This window comes from Culex pipiens, chromosome 3 (assembly GCF_016801865.2).
Source record: "Culex pipiens pallens isolate TS chromosome 3, TS_CPP_V2, whole genome shotgun sequence".
NCBI lineage: Eukaryota > Metazoa > Arthropoda > Insecta > Diptera > Culicidae > Culex > Culex pipiens.
In genome coordinates this window covers 92701148-92717933 of record NC_068939.1, presented here as the reverse complement: position 1 = coordinate 92717933, position 16786 = coordinate 92701148, and the positions used below count along the sequence as shown (strand labels likewise).

General features: G+C 43.5%; 2 protein-coding genes across 5 annotated transcripts; one reads left to right on the top strand and one right to left on the bottom strand.

The window, feature by feature from the left end:
• Positions 1-739: 739 nt before the first annotated feature.
• Positions 740-16184, top strand: LOC120430384 (acyl-coenzyme A diphosphatase FITM2). Of its 4 annotated transcripts, none has more exons than XM_052710941.1 (3): positions 740-978; positions 1265-2497; positions 16078-16184. In XM_052710941.1, the coding sequence occupies exons 2-3, from the start codon at positions 1301-1303 to the stop codon at positions 16132-16134; spliced, it is 1254 nt and encodes a 417-aa protein (XP_052566901.1). In that variant the 5' UTR covers positions 740-978; positions 1265-1300; the 3' UTR covers positions 16135-16184. The 4 variants fall into 4 exon arrangements, with proteins under 4 accessions (XP_052566901.1, XP_052566902.1, XP_052566899.1 ...); XM_052710942.1 differs by lacking the exon at positions 16078-16184 and adding an exon at positions 5281-5512 and having other exon boundaries at positions 741-978; XM_052710940.1 differs by lacking the exon at positions 16078-16184 and having other exon boundaries at positions 764-829; positions 909-978; positions 1265-5512.
• Positions 5218-15946, bottom strand: LOC120430385 (ganglioside-induced differentiation-associated protein 1). Its single transcript, XM_039595490.2, has 3 exons — positions 15458-15946; positions 6261-6453; positions 5218-6200 (listed from the first exon to the last, which is right to left on the bottom strand). Exons 1-3 carry the CDS (start codon positions 15545-15547, stop codon positions 5539-5541), a joined length of 945 nt encoding a protein of 314 aa, XP_039451424.1. The 5' UTR covers positions 15548-15946; the 3' UTR covers positions 5218-5538.
• Positions 16185-16786: the final 602 nt, after the last annotated feature.

The following is a 16786-nucleotide window of genomic DNA, read 5'->3' as shown; positions in this document are numbered from 1 at the left end:
TTTTGAAAAGGACCTATAAGCTATTGTCGCTATAGAGCTTTATGACGTTTTGCGTACGCACACTAGCGCACCATTTGATTTTGCTGTCCCGACAAGCAGAAATCCCACGTTAGAGGAAGGCCATGCCCCGGGGGGCGTAGTGCCAATAGTTTCGTTTTTTTTTTTTCGTCCCGACAACATTTAACCTCACTTTTTTTCGTGTACATACACGCAATACATGCGCACGTAAATAACTCTATTGTCTTTCATATGTTTATAGGACCTAATCAAAAAAACTCTAGATTTAATTGGGTACTAAAGCCCTATGTCAATTTTTATGTACAACAGTAAAAAACACGATCAAAAACCATTTCTGATCACTTTTTTTCATTTTAATGCAAAATTTTTGTTTGACAGGACAACATTTTTTAGATGGATCAACTATGGTCCCCTTGGAACGAGCTGTCAAGTAGGAGCTTTTCTGTCAAGAAGGATCGCGAGGTTAATTTTTCAAAATTGATTTAAAAATACATTTTAAACTCTTCGTGGTCGTACATAGGGTCATTGTACTCAGAAAAATAAGCTTTATCGCTGTAAACAATAATATCAGCAATCTAAGCTTCATTTTAGGACCCAATTAAATTTAATGAGAGTGTTAACATTCCTATCCCTTCGAGCCGCGAGCTCGCGATTTTCCCTTTTTCCGACGTTTGTGTGAAAATTGGCGATTTGCATGCGAACGAAAACGTCAGTCATCGTGCTTTGAGTTTCATTTTCCGCGAGAGAGTGCAGTCGAGAGTCGCGAGTACGGAAATGAAAGAAACGTAGCGTAGAATCTGTAGCTTTTCAAGTGATTGTCCACGCACCGCATTTATTTGCATTCGATTAAAGGGAGTCAAACCACGATTGTCCACCCGCAGCAGCAGCAGAACCGCTTAACACTTGGCCTGTTTATGCCACAAGCGCTGACCTTTGGCCGGAACGCGTCAACAAAGTGATGTAAGTAGGCTTTTGTGCGCGCGAATTATTTCGATATTAGGCTTACTTCGGTGCTGGTCGCGCGATCATTGCGTTTTTATTTTTGGAACCTCATCAACCAGCTGGCTGGACGTTGCCGTCCTGCTCTAGCACCCGTGCGGGCTCGCCCGAGTCGCGAAAAGGCTGATGTTTATTTTTAATTTCTCGCAATTTCACTTTTTCTTTTCGCGTTATTAGAAATTTTTCCGATTAATCACGCGACTTTCTTTGTCGATTTTCCGTGTTTTGATCGTTCTTTTGTTTGCAGATCGCGACGGAATAACTGAGACGGCGGCGCACAAGCATGGCCTCAAAGCGGAAGCCGATCCACACACAGCCGAACGCGTCACCGCGGCCAAACATGAACTTCCGGCCCGGGATGAACGACACGACGGCCCGAGCGGAGGCCAAAGGAACCCGTCCGACGGCAACGCCGACTTCGATCCGTGAGGTGCTCACGATGATGGTGCTACACGTTTGCAAGAAGATCATCTTTTTCGACACAAATTTGAAAGTGCCGCTGTATTTGGGCAGTTTGTTCTTCGTTTCGTTGATCGGGGACTTTTTGCCCTATCCCAAGACGTACCTGGCCCGGTCGGACAATCTGTTCAACGTGTACTTTGTAAAAATGGGCTGGGCGTGGACGTTGCTGTTTTCGTTGCCCTTCCTGGCCATGTCGTCGGTTACGATCTGCTGCGGGGACCATCAGCGACTGGTCCGGAACCATCTGCCACGGTTGGGAATCGCCACCGGGTTTTGGTTCGTGTGGACCAAGTTTTTCAACATCATTGAATCCTCGTATGGACGCTGCAGCGTGCGTGGATTCGACTCCAAGTCGAGCTGTCTGAAGGCCGGTCATCTGTGGAGCGGATTCGACATCTCCGGACACGCTTTCATCCTGATCTATTCCAGTTTGGTGCTGATGGAGGAAGCACGAACCATCATCGGTTGGGAGAACATTAAGGAACATCTCCGCAACGAGGAGTTCAACCGAGCGAGGAACGACAACTCGCAAGGAATCAACCCGCTGAAAAGCCTGAAAGATGACGACTTGAAAGCCCTCAAGTACTTCTACAACCGATTCACCCCAACCATTCGGTTGCTTTTCATCGGAATGACCATGCTCCAGCTGCTGTGGGACATTATGCTCGTCGGAACGATGCTCTACTACCATCGCATGGTCGAAAAGGTCATCAGCGGAATCATCGCCGTCCTGACGTGGTTCATCACGTACCGAGCCTGGTACCCAACCCAATCTCTCCTTCCCGATCCGGTCGGCAAAGGTCTCTTCAACTACGCAACCTTAGCCAAACCCGAAATCGGACTCCGGCGAAGGGCCAGCCTGCTCCAAGCCGGATCGTCCCAACAGCAGGACGTACCCAAGTTCATGGGTATGCCGCTGTACGCCGCCCGCCAGCAGCAGCAGCAGCAGCAGAACGCCGCAAACTTTGGCGGACTTGCCCAGCAGGACGCACAGGCCGCTGCATCGTCGGCAGCGTTTGTAAGTACTTCCGGTTCCTTCAACATCAACCGGCTGGGGGGAGGCGGTGGTGCCCTTGGTGGGGGTAATTTTGATGGCAGCAACGCGGCGACTTACTCGCGCTTTTCGGCGAGCGCCCAGCGCAGTCGGTACGAGCAAAGGTACGAATAGTTGCGGGGATGTTGAGGGGCGATCTTTTTTTTTAACTGTAAATAAGGAAGTTTTTAAACTATAGCTGGTCACTTTGTCTCAGGTGTGCGGAAAGCATGAAAATCAACTGGTCATGATGACATTTAATTAGGTTTTACGCCGACTCGATTTTTAGGTTAGAAATTTGACAGTTCGGCTGCACTGTTTACATTTTTTGCACGTGTGTCTAAGTAAAAATGTGTGTGCGTGTGCGCTCGTGACGTCACGCTGTAAAACCTAATAGATTTACAAGAAAAGCAAATTAAGGTATAGTGAAGTCTATCAGTCTATCTTGCTCTTGACTACTGACGAGAGCAGGATAAACTGCTTGTTTACAAATCCACATTAGCCCATTTACATTGTATGCAAAAAAAAATTTTGGTTTAATTAGATTTAACATCACTTTTTTTCAATCTGCACATATAAAAATACCATCATCAAATTTTGATCTACCATTGAAAAAAATAAAATAATGATCATCAAATTTTGCGATATCACCACAGAAAGCTTGTGATTAATGATAATACAGTCCAGACTCGATTATCCGAAGTCTCGATTATCCGTAGTTTCGATTGTCCGAAGAGGAGAGAATCGTGACGTCAGAAATGAACTCAAGTCACTCAATGTTCATGTATGGGACTTCGTATAATCAAATCACGAATATCAAAAAAATGTTTTCGTATTTTTTTTTATTTTCTTACTTTTAACATCAAATTCGAGTTCTGCTTGGTTGCGTATTAAATTGAAAAATGCATTTTTTTTTTAAATATATTTCATCACCGCCATTTTGGCCGCCATCTTGGATTTAAAAATTCTAAATCACCTTCGAGTATTTAGTATAGAGGTCATACTAAAGCTCAACAATGAAAAATAAGACAAAGAAAAAAAAAATCCATGATTCGATTATCCGAAGTGAGATTTTGCCAAGGCCTTCGGATAACCGAGTCTGAACTGTATTGTTATTTTGAAAGGCTAGTACGGAGCCGCCCTTTTCAAATGTTGCTCCAGAAATCTAGAATTGCCTTGTTAGGTCGAATCTCAAAACGAAAATAAAATGGACGGATTTAGTTTTTGTTGTTGCTCACAATGAAGAAAAGCAGAGGGAAAATCCATATCGCTAAGCAATTAATTTTGTGGCAAAAATGTTCAAAAGCTCGTGAATTTTTAAAAAACTTTGGTTAGTTTACAATAGGTGCAAAAATTCAAGGATTTCAAAATTTCTAAAATTAAAAAATAATGCAAAATCTGTAATTCAATTATTTGAAATTTCCAAATTATAATGAATTTTAAGCCTTTGCCAAAATTTTCCTCCAGATAATTTAATCACGATTTTCTTTTATTATTTTTTTTAAATGGCGGCATTTATGAATTTCGGGATTCATTAATTTATTAATTTGATTTTTTTAATTTAAGTATTTGAGAAAAAATATGCGAATTTCACAATTTAGCAATTTAGGAATTGAAGAATCTTTAAATTATAAGATTTAAGAATTTTATAATGTAATATTTTAAAAATTACAAAATTTAAGATTTTTTGTAAAAAAAATTGATCATTCAATTGTATTCATTCAAAATTGATTGCATTCAGTACGGCTCTGGTTATTAGGTTAGGAATTGGTTCACACGAGCTGTCAAATGACAAGTCAAAATTGTAGTGTCAAAATGTACATGAAAGCTAAAAGAAGTATTAGAAGGTATTAGACTACGACAAATAAACAGACAAACTCGCAAACAAACTGTTTTTCTGCACTTGTTGGCAGAAACGTCAGCCTGCTTACATTTGGCTTTGTTTGCGAGTTTGACAAACTGTCAAACACGAAAAAGTGCGAGTTTGTTTGTTTGTTTGCCATATTCTAATAGCTCCTTGAGACTATGTACAATCTTAGGGAAACACCATATTAATCCACCGTGCACCTAATGTTGGCATATCAGTAATTTGGCGTTCAACTACAGATCCTAAAAGAAGTTTTAAACTGAAAGCGAGCGATAAATAGCTTAGTAGGATGTGAGCAAGCTAGTTTCTATCAAAAGTTTTGCAAATAAAGGAGGTATTAGACTATATCAAACAAACAAACAAACTCGTACTTTTTCGTCAAGAAGTTTGTTTGTTGTCATAGTCTAATACGTCCTTAAGTGTTAATCATAAAAGTGAAAATCATGAAATTGGACGGCATGATGGACCTGCCAAACATATTAGAACTTCCCTATATCGACCCAACTGATCTTGATTGATTAATTCAAAATGCGCTCAGCCCAACTGAGATAAAGTGACCCCACGTCGAATCGCACATCGTTCACATCGCAGCGTTGTTGCCCATCCAAAATGAACCAACCTCCCAGGGGTCTGTCGTCCGTGACCCCTTCTCGAAATATCCAAAAATGTTGTCTCTCGTTTGGCGATGAATGCAATCAAAATTTAACACCAATCCCCCCTTTACTCTCCCCGTCCCGGCATGATTCTTTATAATTGGCTCTAAAACACCACCCGTTGACTGTTGCAGGGAAATGGAAGTGCTTGTTATGTTTAGTGTATAATTACTAGTTTTGTTGTGTTTTTTTTTTGTTTTCTTTGTAAACTTTATTATTTATTTATATATTTCCGTTAATCCTCCTAGTTTATTGAACTGATGCAATATTTTGTTAACGCTCGAAAGAAGAAATGAGTCTAATCAAAAAGTTTGTAACACCTAGTGATAACAGAAGCGAAGCTATTTGATGACTATAATTATCGATGTAAGCAAGGAAACGTATCAGATTCAATCAGGACATTTTCCTCCTTAGCCTTATCTAGCGGTGATTGGCTATCAACGAACGGTTTAAGTGAATAAAATCTACCAAAGTTTCTAATCAAGTTTCTCTTATTGCGTGCTCGTTTATCTCTTGAGCAGCGTCGATCCAATGATCATAGATGAGAAAGAAAACGCCGCGATTCCTGCTTTGTACGTCGAGGGTGTGTTCAGCCAGATCGTTTTCAGCAGGGTCGTCTTGGTCGGCAGCGTGCTCTGGAAGTTGTCCGAGGGCAAAATTCTGCGAAAGTACTTCTCCAGCGCTGGCTTCTTGCCCCCCGTCCAGAATCGATCCTCCAGCCCTAGCACGTACAAGCGGTACAGCAGACAACCCAGCCCGATGTCGACCAGCGTGCACGAATCTCCCGCGATCCACTCGGTTGTGCTCGCTTTGGCCAGCAGTGTTTCAACCTCCGTCAGGAAGTCATCGATTCCAGCCAACAAACTGGCATAGTACTGGCTGCTCGCGAGAACTTCGCGCTTGCGCTCGTGAAATTCGGCCTTCTTGAGCAGCACGTTGCTGAACGCTGGATACGATTCGGCGTAGCTTCTCAACCGACTGCTCACCGATTCGTCACGCTCCAGGATTGTGTAGCGAACCGGCTGCACAAACGGGGACTTGGGCGAAACCACCGAGTTGGGATGAAGAAACGAACCCACCGTCAGCACTCCAATCGGCAACTTGTCCAGCGTTGTCTTCAAACTGGCCAGCTTCTTGTCAGCAGTGAGCGGCAACCGCAAAGATTTACCTACAAAAATTGTTCAAAAAATTACCCAAATCTCAAAACCCAAACCCCCCTCAAACATACTCGCCGGGAACTTCTCCTCCAAAAAGTCCAGAATCCGGCCCGACCCCGGCACGATCATGAGGCCCTTCTGCAGCACCGGCAGCTCCCCCCGCGGGTTCAGCTCGAGGAACCATTCCGAAAAGTGCTCGTCATTTGCGACGTCAACCTCGTACTTGGTGAACTTGATGTCCTTTTCGGCGAGTGCCCACAGCACCTGCGGTAAATTGAAAGATAACAAAACAGATCAAACAGTGTGTGTATGTGTACGCATCTCTTCCCAAGCAAGGTCGTCAGATTGTCGCAGATTTTTTGGCGTCACGTTCGGCGACTGATAACGCGAACGGGGCGAGAGAGATGTAATCTGGTGTCACGGGTGAAGGCTACGTACGGTACGGTACATATCCGTATGTTAGTTTCTAACGGTAAAGCTGAGGGGTTTTTAGGTTGATTTACGATGGATCCGATGAACGTACGTACTCGAGACAACAATGTGACCAAGGTGCATGTGTTATTTATTTTGGAGCTTCTTAGCTTTTCACCTAACAATTTACTGTTAAGGAAAAATCTTGCCTTGGGATGACTGCACAGAAGGGTGGTAAAGCAGGGGTGCCCAACCTTTTAGCCCTGCGGGCCTGATCTGATTTTTCTGAAGGAGTGGCGGGCCGGAACAAATGTTTGACAAAAGTAAAAAAAAAAAAACAATGTTTGAACAAGTTGCTTACAACATTTTTTGCAATTCCGAAAAACGCTTTTGAATGAAATTTTATGTCATGTGTTAAGTAAATCCCACACCCTCTTCAGTGCTGAAAAGTAGAAATTGTACTTTTCAGCACTGGAATTAAAAGGTATTAAATTGTCCATTCTGTTATTTTTGGTAGGGAAAAGTAGGCCGTTTCGTTTCTCCAGAAGGACAGGAAAAGTTGATAGTTTCACATCGGAATTGCAAAAAATGTGTTCTATTATCATTAACTATAACAAAAATTATCAAAATTTCATTGGTCGTTGCAAGTTTTTTAAAAGCTGAATTCCCTCAACACAACAATATATTTCAAAAATTAATGAGGTATGATAAAATTTATTAACACAAAATTTTGATTTAAATCTTCTTCCAAAAAAAAAAACACTTTTTGAGTTGTTGTGCACTTTTATTAGAAATATTTCAAAATAATTTTAAACGTACACAAAATTTAAATTATTTTTTTAAATATATATTGATTTCTTGACTCATTTTGAGATTTTTTTTCATAAATGAAAAATATTTGCGGTGATCTTTATTATTCATACTGACTCATTTGCTATTTAGCCTTTTTTAAACAAAAATTCATCACTGAAATGTTGTTCTGAAAAATCACGTTATTTTTTGCATTCTCATTTATTAAAAAATCAATTTTAATCAAGTTCCTCAAAACAAAAAAGCTTCAATTTTAAGTAAACACAGTTAAAACTGAAAAAATTGTGTCTTTTTATGCATTTTTTGACAAACAATTCTAGTTTTTTTGCCTTCCTCACCTTACTGAGGAAAGGCTATAAAATCACTCGAAAAATTAACTTATTAATTTGACTTCGTAGACCTTCACGTATATATATCGACTCAGAATCATATTGTCGACTCAGAATCATATGTCTGTGTGGATGTGTGTAGGTGGGTGGACAAAAAAAATTGTCACTCGATTATCTCCGGACTGGATGAACGGATTTTGACCGTATTAGTCTCATTCGATTCGTCTTGGGGTCCCATAGGTCTCTATTTAAAATCAGCAAGTTGAGTTAAGTACTTCAAAAGCAATGCTAAAAAAACGATTTTGGCGTGTGTCCGGAAGATTGTAAAAGGGGTGTTTTTTGCAAGAAAATCATGTTATACATTTTCAGAAAGGTATTAAAAGACCTTTCCAATGAGCCCAAAACATTGAAGATCTGACAACCCTATCAAAAGTTATCAGCACTTAAGTGTTATTTATACACTTTTTGGAGGCCGGATCTCAGATATTTCAATGGAAATGATGTCCGGGTCCATCATGCGACCTGTAGTTAGTTAGATAATCGAAAGACCTTCCAAATGAGCCTAGAATCAAGGATCTGACAACCCTATCAAAAGTTATCAGCACTTAAGTGTTATTTATACACTTTTTGGAGGCCGGATCTCAGATATTTCAATAAAAATTATGTCCGGGTTCATCATGCGACCAGTCCTTAACTAGATAATCGAAAGACCTTATAAATGATTTAAAAACATCAAAGATCTGACAACCCTATCAAAAGTTATCAGCACTTAAGTGTTATTTATATACTTTTTGGAGACCGGATTTCAGATATTGTGATAGAAATATTGTCTGAATCTTCCATGCGAACTATCGTTGAATAGGTTTTTTATCAGACCTTGCCGATGAGCCAGAAATATTGAAGGACTGCGAATCCTATCAAAAGAAATGAGTAATAAAGTTAATTTGTTAAACATGTTCAGGGGGAATGTTATTATTACTGAATGTATTGACTTCATGAATGTTTAGAAGGCACCAACCACCTAAAGGTGGATTAAGTAACGTTTTTATATATATTTTACATTTTTACTAATTGGATAATTTTGTTTTCCTGCGCCATTTTTCAGTTTATATTTATAATAAAAATGATAAGAATTTGTGGAGATCTTTATCGGTCGGACGGAATAAACGATTACTTAAGCGGTTTTAGTTAAACTAATTTTATTGTTAATCCGAGAGCGATTATCGCGACGTGTGTAACGGTTCGTCGCTGCGACACTTCTTGTCCTGACAGCTCGCGCATCCGTGCGGTTGTGTTGGTGAGGCCGTCAAGGGGTGCGCCGATGCCACAGGTGCCCCCCCAGTTACACCAGGAATCGCACACGATGACCGGATGGTGTAACTAGAGTTTTTGGTGTCTGCTGGTATTCTTCGTCCGTGTTGTCTGCGACGTACGCGGGTTTCAGACGGTCGATTGAGATGCGTTGACTCTTACCCTTGACGTCGACGTCCATAAACTTGTCGTGTTTCTGCAGCACGGCGTAAGGGCCATCATACGGTCTCTGAAGAGGTTTCTTGACGGCGTCGAATCGTACGAACACGTGCGTGCAGTCCTTGAGGCGCTTGCTGACGAAAACTTTTTCCTTGGCGTGATGCTGCGTCTTCGTTGGTCGTATGTCGTCGAAAAATTTGTGCAGGTCCTTGGCAAAATCTGTACGATTCACGTCGTTCTGGGCTGCGTCGAAAAATTCTCCCGGAACTCGCAACGCTTGGCCGTACACCAGGTCGGCCGGTGAACACTGCATGTCCTCCTTGATCGCCGTCCGCAGGCCTAGCAGTATCAGTGGCAGCCTGAACCACCAGGTTGCTGGATCACCGCACTTCAGGGCTTCCTTAAGTTTCCGGTGGAAGCGCTCGACTAAGCCATTGGCTTGCGGGTGGTAAGCGGTAGTTCGGGTGTGCGAAGATCCGAGGATGGCGGCCAGCTCGCCGAACAGCTCCGACTCGAATTGGCGGCCTTGGTCCGACGAGATCGTTTCCGGGCAACCAAAGCGTGAAATCCATTGGGAGCAGAGTGCGGTGGCGACGGTTTTGGCTGTCATGTCCTCTAGGGGTATCGCCTCTGGCCAGCGCGTGAAACGATCTACAACTGTGAGAAGATAGGTGCAGCCGTTAGAGGGTGGAAGCGGTCCGACCAAGTCAATGTGTATGTGACTGAAACGGCACTTCGGTAGATCGAACGAGCCCAGAGGTGCCACCGTGTGACGATGGATTTTCGAACTCTGGCACGAGACGCAGCTTTTGACGAACTTGGCGATTTCTTTCTTCATGCTCGGCCACACAAATCGGGAAGCAATCAACTTCTGTGTAGCCCGTACCCCCAGGTGCGAAATTCCGTGCAGTTGTTCCAGGATAGCACGGCGGTGTGTTTTGGGTATGTACGGCCGCACTGAGTTCATCAGGGACGTGTCGCAATACAGCGCGCGGGAGCTCTTCCCAACCAACTTCTTTTCCAGTCGCAATGAAGTGGATTTCGATTTGAGCAGCATCTGTAGTTCTTCGTCGCTCTCCTGATCGGCAGCAACGACTTCGTAGTTGATTGGGGTTGGCAGGTTTATAGCATCTACTCTCGAAAGCGCGTCCGCCACCACGTTCTTGCTGCCGCTTATGTGACGAACGTCGGTCGTGAACTGCGAGATGTACTGTAAGGCACGGTCTTCGTGGGCAAGGCGACTTGGAGGGTTTGATGTGAAAGCGTGTGTTAGTGGGTTGTGATCCGTGTAAATTACGAACGTTCGCCCTTCCAGCAAATGCCTAAAGTACTTGACCGCCATTTTCATCGCCAGCAACTCCCGGCCGAAGGTTGAGTAGTTCCGTTGAGCGTGGTTGAACTTCTCCGAGAAGAATCCTAGCGGCTGCCAGGACCCCTCTGAGAATTGCTGTAACACTGCTCCGGCGGCCGTGTTCGAGGCGTCCACCATCAGTCCCAACGGCTTGGAAGAGTCTGGATAGTAGAGGAGTGCTGCTTCAGCTAAGGCCGTTTTGCAATCGTCGAATGCCCGTTCCGACTGCTCGTTCCAGGCAACGGGCGTTGTGTCGTTCTTCTTGTTCCCACTGATCAGTTCCCGTAGCGCTGCTTGCATATCCGTGGCTTGCCGTACGAAACGTTTGTACCCGTTCACGAGTGCCAAGAACCTTCGCAGCTCCCGAACGGTGTTTGGGCGCTGGTAGTTGAGAACTGCTTCGACGCGACTGGGGAGCGGCCGCACGCCGTCTTTTCCAATGACGTAGCCGAGAAACTCGACCTCACGCTGGGCGAACTTACATTTCGGTAGGTTGATGACCAGCCCATTTGCTTGGAGCCGTTCAAACACAGTTCGAACGTGGCTACGGTGCTCCTCGGGGGACGACGAAGCGATACAAATGTCGTCCATAAAAATCACCACAAATTCGAGGTCTCCGAATAGTTTGTGCATGAATCTCTGGAAGGTTTGTCCAGCGTTGCACAGCCCAAATTGCATCCTCGTAAACTCAAATAAGCCAAACGGGGTGATCACGGCCGTCTTGGCGACGTCCTCTTCGTGCACCGGGATCTGATGGTAAGCTCTTTCTAAATCGATAGTAGTGAAGATGCACTTACCATGGAACGAGTTCAGGAGGTCGTGGATGTGTGGAACAGGATACTTGTCGGGGACGGTGACGTGGTTCAGGCGGCGATAGTCCCCTACGAATCGGAGTTGTCCGTTCTTTTTGGGAACGCAGTGCAACGGACTCGCCCAGCAGCTGCTCGATCGACGGCAAATCCCAAGCTCCATCATCAGTTGAAACTCCCGCTTCGCCGCTTCGAGCTTGTCCGGAGCTAACCTTCTTGCCTTGCTTGCAACTGGCGGGCCTTTGGTCACGATGTGGTGTTGGACATCATGCCGGATGTCCGCTCGCAGTGTCGATGGTCGGGTGATCGCCTGAAACTCGGCAAGAAGCTCTTTGAACGTGTGGTCCGAGTTGATTGTTGTCACTCCGCACAAAGGCGAGCACTCAATGCCCCCCAAAGCCTTGAGGTTCGTTGTCGAATCGATGAGGCGCCGATTTTTAAGATCAACCACCAGCCCGAAGAACGAGAGGAAGTCCGCTCCGATGATTGCCACACCAACGTCGGCAACTAGAAAGTTCCACGAAAAATTCCGACGCAAGCCCAAATTGGTATGCAAAAATTTCGTGGCAAACGTTCGAATGTTGGTGTTGTTTGCAGCGTGGAGCAGAAACGGGATCGGTTGCTGGGTCTTTTCCTTGGCGGTGGCGGGAATGATCGATACGTCCGAGCCTGTGTCGATCAAGAAGCGTATTTGGTTCGTTCGGTCCAGTATTGTGAGTCGGCGGCTTCCCTGTGCTGCGCCCACCTCTCCCGCAAGAGACGGGCGGCCACTTAGTTTTTTGGACCGGAAAACTTGCACGGTTCGCGGCATTGCCGGGCTCGGTCGCCGTACTTAAAGTGGTACCAGCACAGGTCGCGGGTTCGTTCCTCGCTGGTGGAACGGGCGCGCGAGGTCGATCGGCTCCGGCTGCCGCTGGACGTCTTGAGCTTCCGGATCTCGGCTGTTAGGTACGCCAGCTGCTCGCTGATGTTGTCGCTGTTGGGAGCAGCAGCCTGCGTGGCCGCAACGTGGGAGTGGCTGGAGTCAACCATTTTGTCCCCCATCTCGGCTAGCTTGGCGAGTGTACCGTCGTGGATGGACAGGATCGGTCGAATGTTCGGCGGCAGCCGGTTCAGGAACAGCATCTTCATGAGGTTTTCGTCCACCTTGAGCCCCGATGCCAGGTCTTGCATCTTGGCAAGCAGGTGCGTTGGTTTCATGTCGCCCAAATCGCACGCGTTCAACAGCTTTTCCAGCTTCTCTTGCGCGGACATTTCGAAGCGGCTCAAGAGTCTGGCCTTGATGGCGTCGTATTTGCCGTTTACCGGAGGGTCCGCCCACGGATATGTCTCGACTGTCATCCACATACAAAGCGAGTGAAGTCAAAATCGAACCAAGTTCGAACCAAGTTTTTGCAGCGAGGTTTTTGAAAATGTTGTATGCACATGAATTGCAAAAATAAAAACTTTTTTTTTAATCACCAAGTTTTTTTTTTCAAGCGATTTACATTTAATTTAAGATTTGAACTTAAACTAATATTCAAATAACTTGTAGCAATTGTAGTTTTTTTAAACGATTTACATTTAATCTCAGATTTGAACTTTTGAAGAATGTTTAATGGAACTCACGAAAACGTCTCGAACAACTGCTCATAAAGATATAGTTAAAATAGCAAAACTGGTAAAATTAGAATTCAAAATTTTAGTAGGGGAAAATGCTAAATTCAATGTTCCAAAATATTATCAGCGTTTGTTAAATTCGATTCTAACAAAATTTTTAAATGGAACAACCTGGTTTGAAGGCCTAGCAAATCACATTTTAGAACAGGATGCAATGAATAATCATCGAAATATGTTGATCAAACTCGTGGTTGAATTATGTTTAAATGTTAAATTAACTGAGTATTCTAAAAGTGTAATTGAATTTAAACCAACAGTCTGGAAGAATCTTACAAAGCTTATTTTGTTTCAAGGAAACTGAATATATTTAATGTTTAGTTGAATGTTACGTGTTGTTCTAGTACAACTTTGTTTATCGGTCTTATAAATAATAAATGAGGAAATCTGTACGTAATACATACCATTTACTTAAATATATAAGCAAAAGATGAATAAAACTTAAAATTAATTAATTTTAAGATAAAAATTAATTAATATGTTGCATACAACCTTTTCAAAAACCCCACTAAACAACATTGACAGCGCCGCTGGCGGTGACTTCGGGAAAGTGCATGCCTGTCAGATCGCTGGGTCCGCCACGATGTCTGAGACATGGCGCAAGACGGTTTGATCCACTTTGGCAATAATGTGGTTGTACTTGGTGCCGTCCGTGGTCACCCTAGCCAGAGCGAACTGGGCCTCGGCTTGAGCAAACCACATTGCTGGATCGCTTCGCCAAAATTCCGGTAGCTTGACCGAAACGGATGCCACTGCCGCGTGGTTCTCTTCCGCGTCGAAAAAAGCATCTGCATCCGGGTTGGTGGCCATCTTGTTCGTTTCCAGAGCGTACAAACAATATGGCGCCGGGAAGCGGTTTTGGTGTCGAACAAATGTTTGGAAAAACACCAAAAATACGCGATTCTCCACGAAATTCGCGCTCGGGGTCACCACTGTGGAGATCTTTATCGGTCGGACGGAATAAACGATTACTTAAGCGGTTTTAGTTAAACTAATTTTATTGTTAATCCGAGAGCGATTATCGCGACGTGTGTAACGGTTCGTCGCTGCGACACTTCTTGGCGTGACAGCTCGCGCATCCGTGCGGTTGTGTTGGTGAGGCCGTCAAGGGGTGCGCCGATGCCACAAATTAATTTCAAACAAAAAAAATGTTAGATATTGAAAAAGAAAAGGGAAAATCCAAATAATACGTTAAATCAGCAATATTTTATTGCAAAAGCAAAACAAAAAACAGGATGCTTATAATTATTTTTTGGTTAAAACATTTTTTTTTCAAATTTAGACACTCATTTTATTAATTGAATATTTCATGAACAGCCTTGAGTTGAGGGCCGGTCATAGAACTATTTTGAAAAGCCGTCGCGGGCCGGACGCTGGGAGAACAGTATTACACTTTCGCGTTTTTAGTCAGTGTAAAATACTTTTGTGAAGTGAAAATGATAACGATCACAGTAACAATTACTTAAAAAAAGATTCATTATTTTTTCTTAGGCTGCAACAAAGTCAAAACATTATAATTTATAGGCTGATATTAATCGCATTGTTCAGAATGGATCCACAAAGCTTGTTCTGATTCAATATTATATTTAATCAAACCCGAACCACCCAGGATTAGGCAAATAATTTTAAGAACTCAATCATTTATCTTAACAATTTGGTTCATCAAATCAATTATTTGGTTAAGGGGCCATCCATAAATCACGTGGACCCTTTTGGGGGAGGTTTGGCGACTGTAATCAAGAACTAAGAGCTTAAATTGGTTGTCTCAGAATTTGCAAAAAAGGTCGAGCTATCAACATTCATTCCCGCTCTTTCCTCATGTTAGTCCAGATTTAAGCTTTAAGTTCTTGATTACAATTGAAAACGCTTTTAAGAAGCTTTAGCCAAACGTTAAAGTGCCAAATATTTAAAATAAAATACATGCTTTTCGTCTACTTTTCGAATGAGTCATTGGATTGGAAGTTATTAACACGTAGCTTTGCGCTCTATTTTGTTTGTGATTTTAAGTGGCTGTGAATGGAAGAATTGGAACGTAGCAATTTTACCTCATTTGGATCTCGCTAATTATATCTGTCATCAAAAAAGGAAAATAATTTGCATGCTCCACAGAACCAGTACGTTATGAAAATATTCTACATACCATTTGGGTCCCATAAAACATTCCGAATTACCGAGTTTGGGCCCCATAAAAACGGACATGTAATTTAATATTGCTGAATAGTATTTTCAGCTTGTCCAGAAACTACTGATTGCTTCACTTTAAAAAACAAAACAAGACATTTAAACGGTTAAGAACTCTATTTGCATTAATTCATCGACTCGACAATGCCAAATATTACCACCATTGCTAACAATTTGCGCCAAATTGACACCCCGTGACCAGATCATACCTCTTTTTCCCCATTAAAGTATGTGTGCGTGTAAAACTTTACCTTTTGGCAGTAATAGCTGTACTGGTTGCAGTACAGCACCAGCGAATCATCGCCGACAATTTCCGGCCGCTTAATCTTGGTCTCCTCCATCTGTCCCTTATCCTTGGTCTGGGGTCCCGGGTCCAGATTCTAGCAATCGGGGCAAGTGTAATCGATCAGAACAAAACTGCAGCACTCGTTTTCCTCCAGTAACGCTCAAGATATTATCCAATTTTGCACCACAGAGAGATAAAAACACACATCAGACCGGTGATGGCGCGCGCGATCACATGTTATCACTAGTAATTATCATCATGCTCTGATGGGTACACGAACGACGAAACGACGAACGGGCCCAGCGCGGACAATTCAAGATTCACCTCGCGACTGATGGGCTGCTCACGCGTAACAGTGGCGCGATCATTGTGAGATAGAAGCGCGCGCGGCCAGATAAATTGTAGCGTGGCACAAGGTGTGTCACACTGTACGTTCTGTGCGTATCACACCCGTCAAACTTATCCAATCTTGATTATTTTTTTGTTTCTGCTCGTCGTTTGTTAATTTGGTGTTTTTAGTGTGTGTGATTACTGGACTTGTTCTCGCGTAATGAAAACCATTGATTCTTCTATTATGTCTTCCAGAGGAATTCGGCTAAAACTATGAGACAACTACTCAACACTAGGAATCCTACAGGATGAACCATTGGAATTTGATGTATCGTTGAATAAAGAAAAATGGGTTTGGAAAATGTCTTAATTTACTGGATGTCCGAAAAATCACATAAAACTTTCCGCTGGATCTGCTCTGCGCATTCTCAAAGTCGTCGCCGTAGATATCCACTAGGGCTCGTGCAAAAACTTGCATGGCTTTTTTAGGCGGGAGAAGGTATTTCAAAAAAACGCAGATTTGAGTTGCGTTTCTTGGAGAAGGTGATGGCGGAGCACTTACTCATTTTTACTGCTCGAAGAAACCCTGGACGATGAGCTGTCTCCAGATGCGTTGCCATCTAACACTAACTGCCATCTCTTCTAAAATCTTCTCTCCAATTCCGACTTGGAATTCCCAAACTTTCCAGATCTGCCTCCACTTGGTTCAACCGCCTTGCACGTTGCGCCTCCCTCCGTCGCGTTCCGATCGGCTTTGAATTAAACACCAACTTCACCGGGTTGATTGTTATGGTTGATGCGCATCCGGCATTCTTGCGACGTGTCCAGCCCACTAGATTCGACCAGCCTTGGCGACTTACTGAATACTTGGCTTGCCGTAGAGTTGCGCCAGCTCGTGATTCAACCTTTTACGCCATACATTGTCCCCACATACGCCGCCAAAGATCGTCCTTAGCACTCGCCG